This window comes from Caretta caretta, chromosome 12 (assembly GCF_965140235.1).
Source record: "Caretta caretta isolate rCarCar2 chromosome 12, rCarCar1.hap1, whole genome shotgun sequence".
Taxonomy (NCBI): Eukaryota; Metazoa; Chordata; order Testudines; family Cheloniidae; genus Caretta; species Caretta caretta.
In genome coordinates, this window is record NC_134217.1 from 43,610,725 (window position 1) to 43,628,022 (window position 17,298).

At 52.1% G+C, this 17,298-nt stretch overlaps 1 protein-coding gene across 1 annotated transcript; it reads left to right on the top strand.

Moving 5' to 3' along the window:
- On the top strand, positions 1–16,073 carry ZNF821 (zinc finger protein 821). Its single transcript, XM_048870767.2, is given in 9 exon segments — positions 1–125; positions 1,659–1,748; positions 6,745–6,788; positions 6,790–6,859; positions 11,650–11,775; positions 11,943–12,091; positions 12,972–13,076; positions 14,192–14,358; positions 15,145–16,073. Coding segments are annotated over 8 exon segments (1,356 nt in total). The 5' UTR covers positions 1–125; positions 1,659–1,708; the 3' UTR covers positions 15,800–16,073.
- The last annotated feature ends 1,225 nt before the right edge of the window (positions 16,074–17,298 follow it).

Below are 17,298 nucleotides of genomic sequence, written 5' to 3' on the forward strand. Positions count from 1 at the left end.
GCGCGCCCCCAGCCGCCCCCACGCACTAGCGGCGCGCTCCCGCGCCGCCGCCATCTTCGCTCCGTCTGTCTGTCCGGCGGCCCCTTTGTCTGTCCGCAGCCCCGCCCGGCCCCGCGCTGGAGCCGGTAAGAGCCCGGGCTGGCCCGGGGGGGCGCGGGGCCGGTTCTGTCTGTGTCGCTGGGGGGGGGCGCGGGGCCGGTTCTGTCTGTGTCGCTGGGGGCCGGTTCTGGTTCTGTCTGTGTCGCTGGGGGGGGGGGGCGCGGGGCCGGTTCTGTCTGTGTCGCTGGGGCGCGGGGCCGGTTCTGTCTGTGTCGCTGGGGGGGGGGGCGCGGGGCCGGTTCTGTCTGTGTCGCTGGGGGGGGGGGCGCGGGGCCGGTTCTGTCTGTGTCGCTGGGGGGGGGGGCGCTGGGCCGGTTCTGTCTGTGTCACTGGGGGGGGGGGCCGCTGGGTCGGTTCTGTCTGTGTCACTGGGGGGGGGCGCTGGGGGGGGGCGCGGGGCCGGTTCTGTCTGTGTCGCGGGGGGGCGCTGGGCCGGTTCTGTCTGTGTCTCTGGGGGGGGTACGGGGGGGGCGCTGGGCCGGTTCTGTCTGTGTCGCTGGGGGAGGTGCAGGGGGGGCGCGGGGCCGGTTCTGTCTGTGTCACTGGGGGGGAGGGTGCAGGGGGGCGCGGGGCCGGTTCTGTCTGTGTCGTTGGGTGGGGTGCAGGGGGGGGCGCGGGGCTGGTTCTGTCTGTGTCGCTGGGGGGGGGCGCGGGGCCGGTTCTGTCTGTGTCACTGGGGGGGGAGGGTGCAGAGGGGCGCGGGGCCGGTTCTGTCTGTGTCGCTGGGGGGGAGGGTGCAGGGGGGCGCGGGGCCGGTTCTGTCTGTGTCGTTGGGGGGGTACGGGGGGGGCGCGGGGCCGGTTCTGTCTGTGTCACTGGGGGGGGAGGGTGCAGAGGGGCGCGGGGCCGGTTCTGTCTGTGTCGTTGGGGGGGGTGCATGGGGGGCGCGGGGCCGGTTCTGTCTGTGTCGCTGGGGGGGAGGGTGCAGGGGGGCGCGGGGCCGGTTCTGTCTGTGTTGCTGGGGGGGGTGCAGGGGGGGCGCGGGGCCGGTTCTGTCAGTGTTGCTGGGGTGCTGGGGGGGGCGCGGGGCCGGTTCTATCTGTGTTGCTGGGGGGGGAGGGTGCAGAGGGGCGCGGGGCCGGTTCTGTCTGTGTCACTGGGGGGGGAGGGTGCAGAGGGGCGCGGGGCCGGTTCTGTCTGTGTCGCTAGGGGGGGGCGCGGGGCCGGTTCTGTCTGTGTCGCTGGGGGGGGTCCGGGGGGGGCGCGGGGCCGGTTCTGTCTGTGTCGCTGGGGGGGGGCACAGGGCCGGTTTTGTCCGTGTCGCTGGGGGGGTGATGGGCTGGTTCCCTGGGTGTTGCTGCGGCGGGGAGGGATTGCTGCTGCTTGTCCCAGTGAGCAGGGTCAGGTGTGCCGGGCCTTGCTGGACTGGGTCGGTCACGGTGCCGGTGGGACGGCTTCCAGCCGGGCAGGATGAGCTCTGCGTGCACAGCCGGGTGACCCTTGCTCTTGAGTTCGTGTGGAAGGCCGGAGGCAGAGCCCAGCCGCCTGAGTGAGTTTGGCCGGGGACTTCGCGGGGTTCAGTGGGTTTGTGTGACCCTTCTTCTCCTCCTCCTCCTCAGGTGAGCCCTCCGCCGAGGGAAGGACCCCTCTGCTCCTGGGCCAGGGAAACATGTCCCGTCGGAAACAGACCACTCCTAATAAAGTTCATTGTGAGTATTGTGCCCCACGCTCTGACAGCAGTCTTGCCTGGTCGCGTTTCCCTGGAGTCGGGGTGGGGGCCAGCGGCGGCAACATGTACAGATTGGGGGCAGGGGTGTGGAGTTGGCATGGTCAGAACGGGGCAACTGTGCTCTGTGAGTGGGGGATTCGGGCACTGGCCGCTCTCTGGCATGCGGTGGCAAGGCTAGGCATGGACAGGCAGCACGCTTGAGTAGATGTGTTTGTGTAGGGGGTGCCAGCCGCACTTAGTCTTCTCATTTCACAGGTGAAAGTGCCCTAGGAAGTGTGGTGTTTGGCCTTTGGGCTCGGTTGGCATTTTGGGCAGTGAAGGAAATTTTGGGCTTGGTGCCAGGACCTCCTGGGTGGACAAGTCACTCAGGCCAGGTCGGCACTACTGACCTGTATCAGTATAACTGTGTCTCTCAGAGGCGTGAAAAATCCACCCCCTGGGGCGAGGTGGTGATACCGACCTAACCTCCCCTGTGACCCTAGGTTGTGGGAGAGCTGCTCCCTTTGACATAGCCGCCATCTCTCAGGGAGGTGGATTAACGACGCCGAGGGGGGGCTCTCCTAGCCGTGTGGGGGAGTCTTCACTAAATTGCTACAGTGGCGCCGCTGCAGGCTGTGAAGGCAAGGCCTTAGTCTCTCTGTGCCTCAGTTTCCCTCCCTGCAGTAGTGGTGATGAGGTGGGTTGGGTTGTTAAATACTGCCTAGATTACGCTCCCTGTTAGCTGAGAGATCACCCTGTGTTTCTTGAGCCTTGTCAAGCACCCAGCATTTGATTACCGTTGTAGTCAGTGTGTGCGTCAGCACTGACTGTAGGCAGATACGTAGTGAGCCATCACGGGAGCTAGGAGACAGACATACAAACTTTCAGTGACAAAGGGGGCACTGCACAACTCCAGCCTGTTTCTGCATGACTGCATCAGAGTGGGGGGAGTGGCGATGCGCTGTCACCCACCCAGAATGATAGTTGGTGGCCTCGACGGAGCTCATCGACTCTTGTGTCTCCTACGAGAACTGTGAAGGCGGGGGCATGAGAGGCTCGAGTCCTTGCTAAGAATGGAGTGACTGGTGGGAGTGCAGGACTGAGAGCAGAATGCTGCAGCTAGAACAGTCCTACCAAATGCCCCTCTTGGCTGATGCTACCACCTTGCGTGCATTTGTGTGTTTCTCTCTGCTGTCCTTTTGTATGGATGAGGCACTAGAAAGAACTCTACACATGCTGCTCTCTGCACAGCCAGCAGGTGTGTTTGGGGAGATTGTAACAGGGACCCTGAGACTGGGATTTGGAAAACACCAAGAGCCCAAGATAGGCATGGGAGCAGGAGAAGCCTTCCCTGGTGGCATTGCCGGGGGTGCTAGCGGTGACTTTTGGCAGCTGCCCTGTGATTTGTGCTCTCTGATACTTACTCCTCTGTGTTTGGTTTGAGACTGGGCACAGTATATCTGTGACTTGCCGCCCAGTGCACTAACTCTTGGGCCTTGTTTTCACAAGAGAAATTTGGGGCACTAACCACTGTGTGGTCTCTCCTAGCATGCCTGTAACACACTTCGCGTCCACGCACCCAGTGCAGAGGCCTTACAGCCATTATTTGGGTTAGATTTGCTTTGAGCACATGTCAAGGGAGATCAGTGGATGAGATCAGTGACATAACAGCTCTCACAGTACAAATAACCTTCCCCCTCCTGTCCCACAGTGCTTAGTTGGCCTGTCTGGTCTGTTTTGCTGCACTCCACTGCACAGGTGTGAAGTTATTCAGAAGCTAGTAATTTGTATAGCACCGCACACACTGGAGTTCAGTTGTGTACTATTTTCACACTGAACAAGATCTCCTATTTTTGCAATATCTGATTCTATCACCAGCATGTCTCAGAGGGGACCATCATATGAACATGCTGCCAGCTGGTGTGAAGCTAACATACAGGCTCTGGTATCCATCTAGGGAGAGATGCTCTGGTACCAATTGAACTTCTTCACACACAACACGTTAATGTATGACCAGGTATCTGAGCAGCTGTTTGACGTAGGCATCACCAGGAGAAGCAAGTGGTGCCACAAGAAGAAAAAGGGACTGAAAGGCCTATGCAACATGACCGAGGACAATAACAGTCTCCAGCTCAGGATGGAAAACTCACCCCTTTTATAATGAGCGGCACTGAACTGTTGGGACTCACCCATCCATCCAGCCTGCGGAGAGCCCAGAGCACTTGTGACGGATAAGGAGCATCAGCTCCAAGAACTGAGTGAACTGGCAGTATGAGGAGTCAGAATGGGAGATGACAGGCGTATTACTGGGATCTCTTCCTGGGGACGGAGATGGTTTGGGAGGAGGAGGAATTGGGCCACAGGTATGCAGCATTTTATTGTACTATCTGCCACCGGGGTCTGATTTTTGCAGGTTGGGGGCTGGAGAAGAGTTTTCTATAATGTTCTGAACACCGCAATTAATAATTGTAAATGGGCAGATACAAGCTCACAAGAGGGCAGAAGTGTTCACCTCTTCCCCACTCCACTAGTCCATATTCTCCCCTCACTCAGCCACACTGGGGCATTTGGCAGCTGCAAGTCCCTCCTTTGCCTGCCCAGTTCAGTCCGCCGTTATTCCTCAAGTGTGGCACCCTCTCATTGAAAGACCAGGATTAGCTATATTGTCTGCTTTTCCCAGTTAGCACAGAAATACTCGGTTGCATAGCTGCACTCAAATGGGTAGAATAGCAGGGGGAAAACTTCAGAAGAGCACAGAAACCACAATAAAAGTGAGAATGTTGTTTCAAGTAGTCAAATATCAAGTACTATGGTCCATTGCATTTACATTTCATTGTATTGCTGCCCCTCCTTTAGGACTACAGCAACTGATTAGTACATGATTCTAATATCATCCTGTTCTGCCATTTAATGCATGAAAAACAATCCTACCTTGCAAAGTGATGCAAAAATAATACCGTCCATGATATTAGGATTCTGTAGGTACACTGCCTGTTCCCTGCTGATTTGAGATATGCAGTGCAATTCTTTAAATCCAGTGGGAATACCGTGGTAGTTCAGTTTAGCCTTTATTTTCTCCCAATCTTCAGGATTTATATCTGAAAACCTTTCCCAGACGTCATCCAACCTTGCAATCAAGCATTGTGGTAGACATAGCTGCCCCCTGAAGCTCAGCCTCCCTCCATTCAGACAAGTCACCCTTCTCATCCATGCCAACAGTTCTGCTACAGAGCTCAGTCTTTTCCTCCTGCTCATATGTTACTTTTCTTTTTGTGCCCAGGACCCTTTGCAAAATGATGCTTTTGAGGTTCTGCAATAAGTAATCTTTGCTAGCTGAATTCCAGTGACCACCTCCTGGCCCCGTTCCCTTGATCTCATTGGTTAATCCTCCCTCCCCACCCACCCATATTCTTCTTAGTGGTGTGTGAATTCTGCTGTATCTTTAACATCTCTGGGTGGAGGAAGAAAGCTTACTTTCAGTTTCAAACTGAACATAAATTGTTACTTGTACCAAATCCCTTGATACTAGGAGAGCTAGATGAGCTATTGCTGTGGTTATTAACTTCCCTTTCTTTTTTTTCATTTCAGTGCCCTCACAGCCATGGACATGCCCAAACAGGGATGGGCAGGTGCATTAGCTCCTCAGTGAGCAAGTTTCAGGTCCTGGAAAAGGAAGTGTGGAGAAGACCTGTGTGAACAGGGACTCTGGTCCCTCCTTGAACTTGTACAAGTATTTAAAGAGGCTCATCTCAGAACTCGTGTAGGCTGAGCAGGACAGGGGACTTATGTAAGGCTTTTTCCAGAGAGCGAGAGATGTGAATGGAGGAGGCAGAGTTCCAGAGGGGCAGGGCTCAGGAAAAACTGCCTGCCATGTTGACACCATCTGGTTTTAGCAGCTGTGCCTTCCCCTCCTGCCCAGCCCCATACCACCACAGCCATTCTCAGGCACCCTATTCCTTTACAAGACTGTGGAAAGGAGAACTGGAGCCCAAAAGAGAGGCACTATCAGGAATCTCAGCATGCTCTCTCTAGCCGGTTGTGGCGTAACTCTGGTGACTTGTTTTGGTATTGCAGCAGACCTGCAGCCTTGTTTGTATTTAATAAAGTTGTGGAAAAGCATCTGTGATTTCAATACCAAGCATACTGTCCTTTATCCTCACAAGCCGCTCCTTGTGCTCCTTTGCCAAAGGGAGTGCAACACCACCAGGGCAGGAGCTGTATGAACGCGCACAAACAATGAGAGGAAAATCCCGCTACCGCCACAGCCCAAGTCCTTTGCCTGGTGCGCCTGGCCTAGCAGTACCCCAACAGTGCACTTCTCCATCAGTCCCCTGAGAGGCTAGGTCAGGGTAATAGGGTAGGCGCTTAATGAGGGATCTAAAAAAGTAGCGTAACATTGAATTCCCTATGCCCAGTTCCACACGGGCACTTAGGATGCATGTGCTCCTGGACTGTGTGATGTGGGCAGAATGCTGAGCGCACGCAGCACTGCCGTGACGTCCTCAGCATAGCAGCCAGTGTGTCCAGCTGGGCATGGCACTTCCTCCACTGCTCCTGGAAGTAACCACCCTAGTGTCGCATGTGATCTGCAAAAAGCCAGCAGGCAACTATTCGAACGACAACACTCATGGAGACTGAGGTTGATATTATTCATAGGAAGAGTCTCCCTCTGCACACTCCTGCGCTTTGGAGAATCCTGATGTCACACATTGGGCCAGTCACATTACATACATGTTCAGGAACCCAAGGTAAGGCCCGCATCCCCATGGACTAGACTGGGAGGTACATATCTCATCAATAGTGCCAGATTATAGGAATAGGAACCCTAATTACCTGACTCCTTTAGTGATCTCTGGTACATTCTCTACTTTGCTCTCATACCCTTACTGCATACCACAGACATATGAGTCTAGAATGGTTCCATGCTCACTAGTAATAATCCAGGAGAGCAATTTACCACAGTACTGAAATTCTTTGTTCTTTGCTGCTTGCCTCAGGTCTCTCGTACCTTGGTTCTGCCAGTCTGAGGCTGAGATCGGGACCCAAAAGGACAGAAGCAGCACTCCACCCAATGGAAATCATTCTCCAGCACTATTTGGAATCATCCACTGGGTGAGGGTGTGTGTGACTGGGAACTGCTGATTTCAGACGCAGTCCCCACCACAATATCCTTTGCTACCTTGCCTCACACACCTAGGAATTGCTTTCCAAAAGCTCCAGGAGAAACCTTCCTTGTTGAGCATGCAGCCTCGGCTCCATTTCTGACAAAAGAATTAGGAAATTATGCTGGCAACCAGAGGCTTTTGGGAATTTACCAGGGGATTATGGGAATTTGACCTTTCCCATAATTCCCCTGAAATTTCTGAAGGCTTTTTGAACTCTCACAAGTCACGGCTTCAAGCATGCCAGGAACTGTGGGATAGGTAATGAGAAGGCAGGGCAAGTGTGGACGTGGGACAAAACTAAGTGAAACAGCATGCCTAATATGGATGTGCTGTGTCATCGATACTTATGCTGGTGGCTATCCCAATGAAGTTTAACTGTGGAGGTACCAGCCATAGCTTCAGATTCAAAGCGAGTTTTGCACTTAAATCAGGGATTAAATTTCTTTATGTACAGTGCATCTTCTCCAAAATCTGAAATCTGCACACTATTGGCAGAGAGGTGAAGAATGGTCTGGTGCAATGAGTAGTTTTTGTGTGGGATTGATGTACTCCGTCCAAAGAGGCTGATGAATCAAAGAACTGCCCTATGTCAGCATTGCTGCCATCTCCTATCAGTAGGACTAAGGCCATGACATGCCCTCAATTAAGATACTGGCCATTTGGAGAAGTGTATCCCCCATTGCTCTCACTAAGGCTGCCCTCAGCACGAATGCCTTCCACTGCCTAGCATTTTTGCCTCCTGATAGTATGGGGAGTCACCATTTTCCTGGAGAGCAGCTTGGCTTCACTTCCATTGGGAACAAATGATGGCAGTGACCATATTTGCTAAGGGCAGCCAGTGCTCTGAGTCCTATTGAGAACAGGCCATTTTGAAAGAGGGAACTGTGTATGAGTTTTTCAGCAGGAGAATTTTTCAGGTACAAATAATAACAGCAAAGAATGACAGTATTAATTACTTGTTTTCAAAAGCTACGTGTTGCATCAAATCTACTCAGCTGAGAGGCTAGGAGAGAGAACTGATGAGGACAGGAAAACACAGGAGATGGGGGGAGGGGGCATGTGCAGGGGAATGTGGCGGACTGCAGGGAAGGTGAATTTGGCATGTGTGGATAGGATAATGTAGCAAACAAGATTGGGAGGAACACTAGAGTATGCACTCCAGTTGGTTTGTGCTGCTCTGACAATGCAAAGAAGCTGTAAATGCAGCCCCAGCTGCTTTACACTGCTCCATAGTGGTGTGAAGCAGCCAGAGCACACCCATAAATCTGGCCTGATAGGTTAATTAGAAAAAAAACAACTTCAAATCATTAGAAATATTCCATGGTAGCATTTTTGTTGTTTAGGACTTTTTAATAATTTAACAAAGAAATTCACTGACAAAAGCTAGATTAAAATGAAGCTAAGGTCTCATGTTATGGTGCATGTCAGTAATTTAGGGTAAAATACATATACAGGGATGTTGTAATTACCCCAAAATCAGGCATTATAAATCCAGGAAATTCAGACTTTGGGTTAAATTTAAGAGACAGCTAAACATGTTAAGCTCTGAAAATGCACAGGCATGGCACCCAAATAACCTTAACTCTGCACCTAGTGACACCATGAAGGGGGATAAACAAGAGAAAATGTCATGTGTCTTTAACAATCAATCAGTTTAATCCACTGGTTCTCAGCCAGGGGTATGTGTACCCCTGGGAGTATGCAGAGGTTTAACTCATCTAGATATTTGCCTAGTTTTACAACAGGCGACATAAAAAGCACGAGCGAAAACAGTACAAACTAAATTTTCATACAGACAATGACTTGTTTATACTGCTCTGCATACTTATACACTGAAATGTAAGTACAATATTTATATTCCATTCCATTTATTTTATCATTATATGGTAGAAATGAGAAAGTCAGCAGTTTTTCAGTAGCAGTGGGCTGTGACACTTTTGTATTTTTATGTCTGATTTTGTAAACACATAGTTTTTAAGTGCGTGAAACTTGGGGGGTACGCAAGACAAATCAGACTCCTGAAAGGGGTAGAGTAGTCAGGAAAGGTTGAGAGCCACTGATTTAATTTTATGTGTGATCTCAAGCACTAAAAGGCACTTATCAGAATGGTCTGATTATTGCATAGGGTCACTGCAGGGCAAAGTTAAAGTTGTGTCTGGACTCTGCTTGTGCATTTCCAGACCTTACCATGGTTGGTGTTCTTTTATATGTAACCCTAACTCTAAACGTCTGAGTTTATAGTGCCTGGTTTGGGGCTAATTACAACATTATTGGAACATCTTTTACTCTAAGTTACTGATATGCAGTCTCAACCTTAACTCCATTTTTGCATGTTTTTTGTCAGATAATCAGGGTGGATAAAAATCAATCCTTCGTTTTAAAAAATTATTTTGTTAGATTTTGCATTTAAATAGAGCTTTTCTTTTTAAAAATAACCCTATTTTAATTAAGATAACCTATACTGAGGCCTAAACTTACAATAATCTACTCAAATAATTTAAATTAAATAAAAAACATTCCAGTAGTATCAGTTTGCTGCCGAAGTGTTAAGAAAAGTTATCACTGAACTGGTAGGAGTCGCTGGCTAAGCATGGGGAACCAGAGTCTAATGCTGAACCAGCTTTTGACAGCAGCAGCCTCATCTATAGGTGCAGAGAATATTTTCTTCATTTCAGTTTATTCAGCTAGTTCAGTTCAGTGACTGGTTACTTCAAAGTTGAGCACCACCTAGGAGTTGAACTGGCAGGAAAGTTTGTTTTCCTCATCCAGTCGATGAATAAAAATGAGGTGTGAGTGGGTGAGAGCTACTGGTTCTGAAATCTTGAAGGCCAGATGCCCAGATCCTCAAGGTATTTAGGTGCCTAGCTACCATTAGTGTCGTGGCAGAGAGACGCCGTGGGTGGGATTCACAATGGGACAGAGAGGTTGCAACACTCAGTGTCACGCTGCACAGGACCAACGCTGAGATCCGTAGAGCTGAGTTAGGAGCTGGGGCCTCTATACAATCCATGGGCCGAGCGAGGCCTAAGAATGGGAACCACGGAAGCCAGCAAACCAGGCAGGGAGCCGCTTAAGGGAGCCAAAGGGTGATGTGCCAAGGGTGTGTGCTAAGCCCTCCATCCCTCTTTGGAGAAAGGTGCCTAAGCCCAGGCTGCAGCTAGCGAGCCATGAACAGACCCCTGCAGCCAGGCGGTGTAGGTGCTGAAGGGGTTTCTTGCGGGAATGAGGTAGGCACCTCATGGTGTCACACAAAATGTAGGCAGGTAGAGGAGAAATGCTGAAGGAGTGATCGGCGCAGGGGGAGTGGCCCAGGGTCTGCTAGCTCTCAGGCAGATGGCTTAACTACTGGGCTCCAGCATCATTCCCATGGTCTTGCTGGAGTATTTATCTGCAGTGGTGACCAAGTCAGCCCCACATCAGAATAGCCCATAGCTCAGCGGTGAGAGTGCTCTCTGGAGAGGTGGCAGAGCCCTGTGCAAATCCTTTCTCTTCCCATGGTTCATGGAATGCCCTGGGACTTGGATGTGAGACAGGCACCCAGAAGGCTAGTGGGAGACAGCAGTGCACACGCCCCGAGGCAGAAACTTTGGTGCTAAGTGAGTTTAGGCACCTACAGAGTTTGATGGGAGTTTTGTGGATCGCAGTAGAGCCAAACCTGGCACTTGGGCAGCTCCCTCTGAGGCTTAGGCATGTAAGTGCTTTTGTGGCTCTGGGCCCCGGTCAGGTCACTGCCCTAACTGTCACTAATACAGGCTTTCATAGACCCAGTGAAGATGCAAAACAGAGTTTGATAAATTCATTTTTCCCAGTGTATCCAACACATTTCAAGGAGTTCTGTTTAGCTGATGAGAAACGATGGTCTTAGAGTCCAACGCCAGAGGGGACCCTGGTGCTCAAGTAGTCTTACCACCAGCATAACACAAGCCACAGCGCTTCCTCAAAACAATCCCCCTGGACGTATGGCGTCACAATGCTGAGTCTGTGCATTTTTAATTGAATTCCAATTTCCAAATGCAGCTTGACACAGCTCACCAGGAAAACAAACCATCCAAGAAATGTAGCACTTACCATTTGCAACAAAATATAAAACATGTAACCATTAACAATCTGACTAAGCTGTATAATTGCTTAAATATGTGTAAATATAGCACATCCTGCTGCTTAGCAGAAACCTGCCGAATCTAGTGGAACAGCTACATTTAGCTGCAAATCAACATGTTTTAATGGTTACCAACCAATGAGAATCAACCTTTTTTTTAAAAAAAACCCTAATTATAAATACAAAACAAGATTAAAAACCAATTCTTTACATCAGTCACCCCTGCTGGTAGTGTGGCCATATGGTGAAAGCAGACCTTGTCGGTCCTATCTGGCTGTGGCGTGAGCATATCTTGGGATAGAAGAGGGTTTCTGCTGGCTCCATGTGCCAGGTAGGGGATGTAGGGAGAGGATGGGCAAGGCACAGTGTGTTTTTGGTGGGGAGGGGTGGCTGGGGTCAGGAGTTTGTCACTACCAGCTTCTAACAATTAGCCCCATGCTAAGCAGGCACAAGCGTGTTGGTGCCATGGGGCAGGACAATGTAGACCTTTCAGAAGATTCTTGCTTGAGACTGACAAGAGGTGGGGACTCTTGTATCTGAGCAGCTCAGTGCCTGAATGTAGCTCCTGGGAGAACATGCTGAAGAGTGAGTGCTATGGAAACGCAGCCCTCTGACTGTTCTGTCTTTGTGGCTGCCAGGGGAGCAAGTCTTCGCAGGGCTGGAGGAGCAAGCCCGCCAGGCCATGATGAAAAGTGACTTCCCTGGAGCCTTTGGAGACCAGCGGCCGACAATTCACCAGTTGCAGGATCAGGACTCCAGCAGCAGTGAGTTCGGCACCTTCGGGTGATGGATGGAGGAGACTGACTGTGTGATAGTTAGAGGGTGCAGGGTGTGTGTGTACACTTCGATGAGTCCTGTAGCTATTGACTGTTTTAGGGGTTGGCCTTAAGGTGCTGCATAGGGCCTTGAGTGATTGGTTTGTGTGTTCCAGGTGACAGCGATGGTGAGGAAGAGGAGACCACGCAGGATGAAGTCTCTTCTCACACTTCTGAGGAGGATGGCACAATGGTGAAAGTGAAAAAGGAATTAGAAAATGCAGAGCAGCCTGTAGCTGGAAACCAACGGACTGGAGAAAGTGAGGCAAGCACTTCACTCCCTTGTAGTATGTTTTGGCGCCTCCCCAGCATGGAGGCGCTTGGGAACCTAGTGAGGTCTGGCTCCGTTTTCTTTATGGGGAGTGGTGCTATGTATCTTGCCTTCTCCAAACACAGGCCAAGCCATGTAGGATACTGGTTCTGGGGAGCTCTCGGACTGCCAGGAGCAGCTGCTCTGGGGTAGGGGACAGAAGGGGTGGCAGAGGGAAGCTAAGCTACATCTGCTCAACTGAGCCACTCTCAGACATGGCACTGGACAGGGTCCTCAGCTGCTCCCATCCCCACTCTCCTCTCCTCTCTGATCCATTTCCATCCACCCTTCTCTGAGCTGTTGATTGCTGCCCAGACCCATGCAGTGTAGTTATAGCTGTGTGGGTCCCAGAATATTAAAGAGAGAGGGTGGGTGAGGATATTACCTCGCTCACCTTCTCAGCCAGTCCCAAGTGTCTTCCATGTCCAACTTTTCTGCCTTGTACCAGCTGGATCCTTGGCAGTGCGGGAACTATTCCAATGCCTCCTCCATGCAAACAGGAGGAAAAAGCCGACACTATGCAGTGTCCACAAGAAACCTGTGGACTCCATGGCGCTTCTGACTCTTCTGCCTTGTGGGCTATGGAAGCTCTGCATGGGGTCAGCTTTTTCCTCCTGTTTGTACAGAGGAGCTGGGACTAGTCCCCCACTGCCAAGGACCTGGGTCAGAATGCCGTGAGGTCGGGCCTGTTGTCTGAGCTGTGCAGGCGGTGAGGTGAGGTGAGGCAGAAGGGTTTACGTAGAGTCCTGCTGCAGTCGACAAAAGAGTGGGGTGGGCTGCGAGAAGGAAATCTCTTTTCCTGACTCTTACTGAATTGGCGTCTCCTTGTTCTTAGGTGATTGAGGATTTGAATACAGCACCCATGCTGGGACTGTCGCAATGCCCACTCTGCCAGCTGGAATGTGGAAGCAGAGAGCAGCTCATTGCTCACGTGTACCAGGTAGGAGATGTCTTTCCCAGGAGACATCTTCCGTATGAACTCAGATAACCAGGGCTCAGCCCTCTCTCGGGGTGAAAGGAACTGAAGTGATAGAAGGACCTGGAGGAGCCCTTTGCTGGCCCCAAGTTCAGACTTCACACTGGAGGAGGGGCTGCAGGGTTATCCTGATTCTGATTTTGTCAGAAGCAAAGACACATTTCCAGCTGGAAAGTAATTGAAGGTGACTGTAGACACTGCAAACCAGAATAGTGGGTGAAGAATTAGCCGAGCGCTCTGGAACGTGAGCCTCTCTGCCACGCCCCGTCTCACAACTCCAGGGGCTGACCTCACCTCATTTCAGCCCTGGTTGGGAATCTCCAGCTGTTTTCAAACTAGGCACAGAAACTGCTTTGCAGTGTGCATTGGGGCCAGTCCTGTCATGGGTCCCACCTATCTAAACAGTTGCTCTTTCACAGAGAGAGCTGCAGCTCTGCATCAGGCCAGCCCTTGCTGGGGCCTCCCAGAGCCGTGGTCTCCCAGAGCCGTGGTCTCAGCCCTCACCCCCCACCAAGTTAGTGTTTGTACAACTAGTAAAGAAACACTTTTCCGCCCCAAACCAGCAGCCATCAAGGGCAGCCCCTTTGGTATGACTGAAAAAAGTCACCCCTTCTGTAGGCCTTTCATTTTAACCCAGTCTCAGTTCCCAGTTGCTGTTTACAGTGAGGCTGGTTTTGCGTGCACACGTTTGCAGGCACCTTCCCTAAGTTAGCTCGATCATGCTTTACACAGAGGAAGTGCTCCCTCAGCTGCAGCAGTGAACACTGCAAGTGGACTTGGTCCAGGCCCTTCTGCTCTAAGGGCCTGAGCCCTAACTGCCTCCCCATGCACCAACATGCAGCTGTAAACATGCTTCATCTCCCATAACCAACATGCCTAGCACTGCAGTTCATTCTCAAGGTGCTTGGGCTTTGCCCGGGAACCTACAGACAAAGGTTCTGGTGATAACAACAGGGGTGAGCCAAGTAACAAACAATGGGGAGGAGCTGAAAGATTTCTCCATACCCACTGAGCATTTAATTGGCAGAGCAGGCTTTCTGGGCAGTTTGGTCACTGAAAACCTAAGGCTTGTTTTGCAGCACACTGCAGCTGTGGTCAGTGCCAAGAGCTACATGTGTCCAGTGTGTGGCAGAGCCCTCAGCTCCCCTGGGTCCCTGGGACGACACCTCCTGATCCACTCAGAGGACCAACTATCAAACTGTGCAGTGTGTGGGGCGCGCTTCACCAGCCATGCCACATTCAACGGGTGAGACTTTCCTCCCGCTTTCGGTTGGGGTTGCATGCAGACACCTCAGGCCCCGAGAGTCACAATGAGCAGGGCTGCTTCAGGTGAAGCCACCGGACTGATCACCTCAGCCTTTGGAGACTGGAGTAAAACATGAACTACTGCCATCCTGCCCTTGTGGGAGAGCTGGAACTATTCCCCAAGGGAGCTACTTCCAGCTGTCCTTCACCACAGGCAGACCCAGAGAACTCCCTGACCATGCTGTCTAGACCAAGCCATGCAGAGCCCACTGGGATTTCCAGTTACAGCAAAGCAGTGTTTTTTCCTTTACTCTAGAAATTCCAGTGTGGGGTGGAGCACTAGAGCCAAGCTCAGTCCCATGCTGCCCCCTGCCCTTTGTCCTTCCTGGAGGAAGCTTCGTGGGCACTGAGTCTCTGGGCAGGGCAGGTGGCTGTGAGGCTCTGGATTCAGGTAGCCCTGGCTCTGGTGGATGAGCTGTTCAGGAGAATTACAACTGAAGCATGAAATCCAAAGGTGCCAGGGCTGGAGCATCTGAGCGGCTAACTGGGTAATTCCTGAATTCAATCTCCCCAGCCTTAATTCTTTGCTGACATTGCCCCCACACCCTTTACGTGGGTGTTCCTGGCAAATATGTCTAGGTGTGTTAACATCACCAAAGCCCTTGATGCACACCACCATCGTGGGCTGTTAGTGGCTGGGCCATTGCCTCTCCCCTATGCGGGGGGCTCCTTGCAGGGCACACAGTGTCAGCAGGAGATCCTTGAGTCTGTTCTTTCTGCTTTCCAGTGAGAAATTGCCGGAGGTGCTTAGTGCAGATTCCTTGTCCACCCCGCACAGCGAGGGCCCTTCTGGTACTGAGGAGAAGGACGTTGCCTTTAACGCCCCTGTGTATCCTGCGGGCATCCTCCTAGTGTGCAACAACTGTGCTGCCTATCGCAAGCTGCTGGAGGCCCAGGCTCCCGGCGTGCGCAAGTGGGCGCTTCGCCGGCAGAACGAGCCACTAGAAGTGCGGCTTCAGCGTCTGGAGCGGGAGCGCACGGCTAAGAAGAGCCGGCGGGACAATGAGACACCAGAGGAGCGGGAGGTGAGGCGCATGCGGGATCGAGAGGCTAAGCGCCTGCAGCGCATGCAAGAGACAGATGAACAGCGGGCGAGGCGGCTGCAGAGGGACCGGGAGGCCATGAGGCTGAAACGCGCTAATGAGACCCCGGAGAAGCGGCAGGCTCGGCTCATCCGGGAGCGCGAGGCCAAGAGGCTCAAGCGGCGCCTGGAGAAAATGGACATGATGCTTCGGGCCCAGTTTGGCCAGGACCCCTCTGCCATGGCTGCTTTGGCAGCTGAGATGAACTTCTTCCAGCTGCCAGTGAGCAATGTGGAGCTGGAAAGCCAACTCCTGGGCAAGATGGCCTTTGAGGAGCAGAGCAACAGCCCACTGCACTGAGCTGTAGCCCAACTATCGCTGCAGCTCCACGCAGCCCACTGGGCGCCGGCAGCCTTGCCGCTCCCCAGAGGGAGGCTCACATGGCACCTGACTGACCCTTCCTGCCCCACCCCCTCACAAAAGGCAGATCTGGGCTGCTCCTGCACGTGGGAATGGAGCTGGGAGGCTTCTGCTCAGGCAGCACTGGTGAGAGCGGGCTGTCGGGATACAGTCTGCTCCAGTGGCCAAGCCACAGCCGATAAACAGAGGGAAAATAAATTAATTTTATGTGTAATGAGTCACCTTCCATGCCTGTTGCTTCCTCCTGTGCTTGGACCCTTGTGGCGTAGCTGGCTGCTGCAGGTCCTTTCTGCAGGTGGAAAGCCTTTCCCAAAGGGCGGGCAGCCTGGGCCTCCGTTCCCATCCCAAAATCCGTCCGGCTAGAGGGGGCGTCTCTAGCAGCATGAGTACTGGAATAGAGGACTTTGTTCGGCCACAGCACAGAGCTTCACCCTTCTTTTTTACAGACCCTTCCTTCACCCTTGGGTCTGTAAAAAGGACGGGATACCACCAACCTTCTGGGCTGGGGGCTGTAGCCGCACTAACCCCAGTAGCGTTGTGACTGCCCTTTGGTTCCAATAGCACTCATGACATACTAGCAGAAGAGACCATTCTGGCTCCTAGGAACTCATTCTAAGCAGACAGCCTCGGAGACAGGGTGGGGAAAGGGAACAACCACAGGTAACCTACTTCACTGTAAGCAGCATGGCAAGAGTGGAGGGGATCTTGCTTGTGGACCGGGAAGAGGGTTGGGGGAGGAGTTCGGAGGCTATACCTTGCCTAGGGGTGGTCTTGGAGAAGCTGACAGACATGTCGCATGGTGGAAACTTCAGAGTAATAGTGGAGGCTCCTGTTGCACAGATGAGGTACCACCTTCAAGGTGATGCTCTGCTCCAGGGGACCAGGCTAGGACCTAAACGTGAGACTTGGCTTCCAGCCCTGGTTCTGACACTGACATGCTGTGACCATGGACAGGTCACCTCACCTCTGCACCACACTTTCCCCATCTGTAAAATGGGCCTGATTAAGGTCTGTGAAGTGCTGTATGTGCAGACTGAGGCCAGTCAGTAGCAGGGGTAGGAAGTGAGCTGAGGACCTCCTGCTTCCTAACCCTGGGCTTCATCCATGAGACCATGTGACTTTAGGGGAGCACCATCACGTCTTTGTATTATTTTCTGCTAGCATTTTTTTTTATTTCACAAGACGCTCACTTTTCCCAGTAGCCTCACAGCACCATTAATGTGGAGTCATTCGTCATCTTGTTTCGGCAAAATTAAGAGTTACACAAATTAGCCAGGCACATTGTACAAACGATTCCTTCTGAATCTTTACCAACTTTAGTGGAAAGCATGCTAAATGTGTAGCTGCCACCGAGGGCAGAGAATCGCTCTGTGCCCTTTTGGAGATGAGGAACATGGGCAGGAAATAATTAAATTAGATTTATCATAGAAAAAATAATC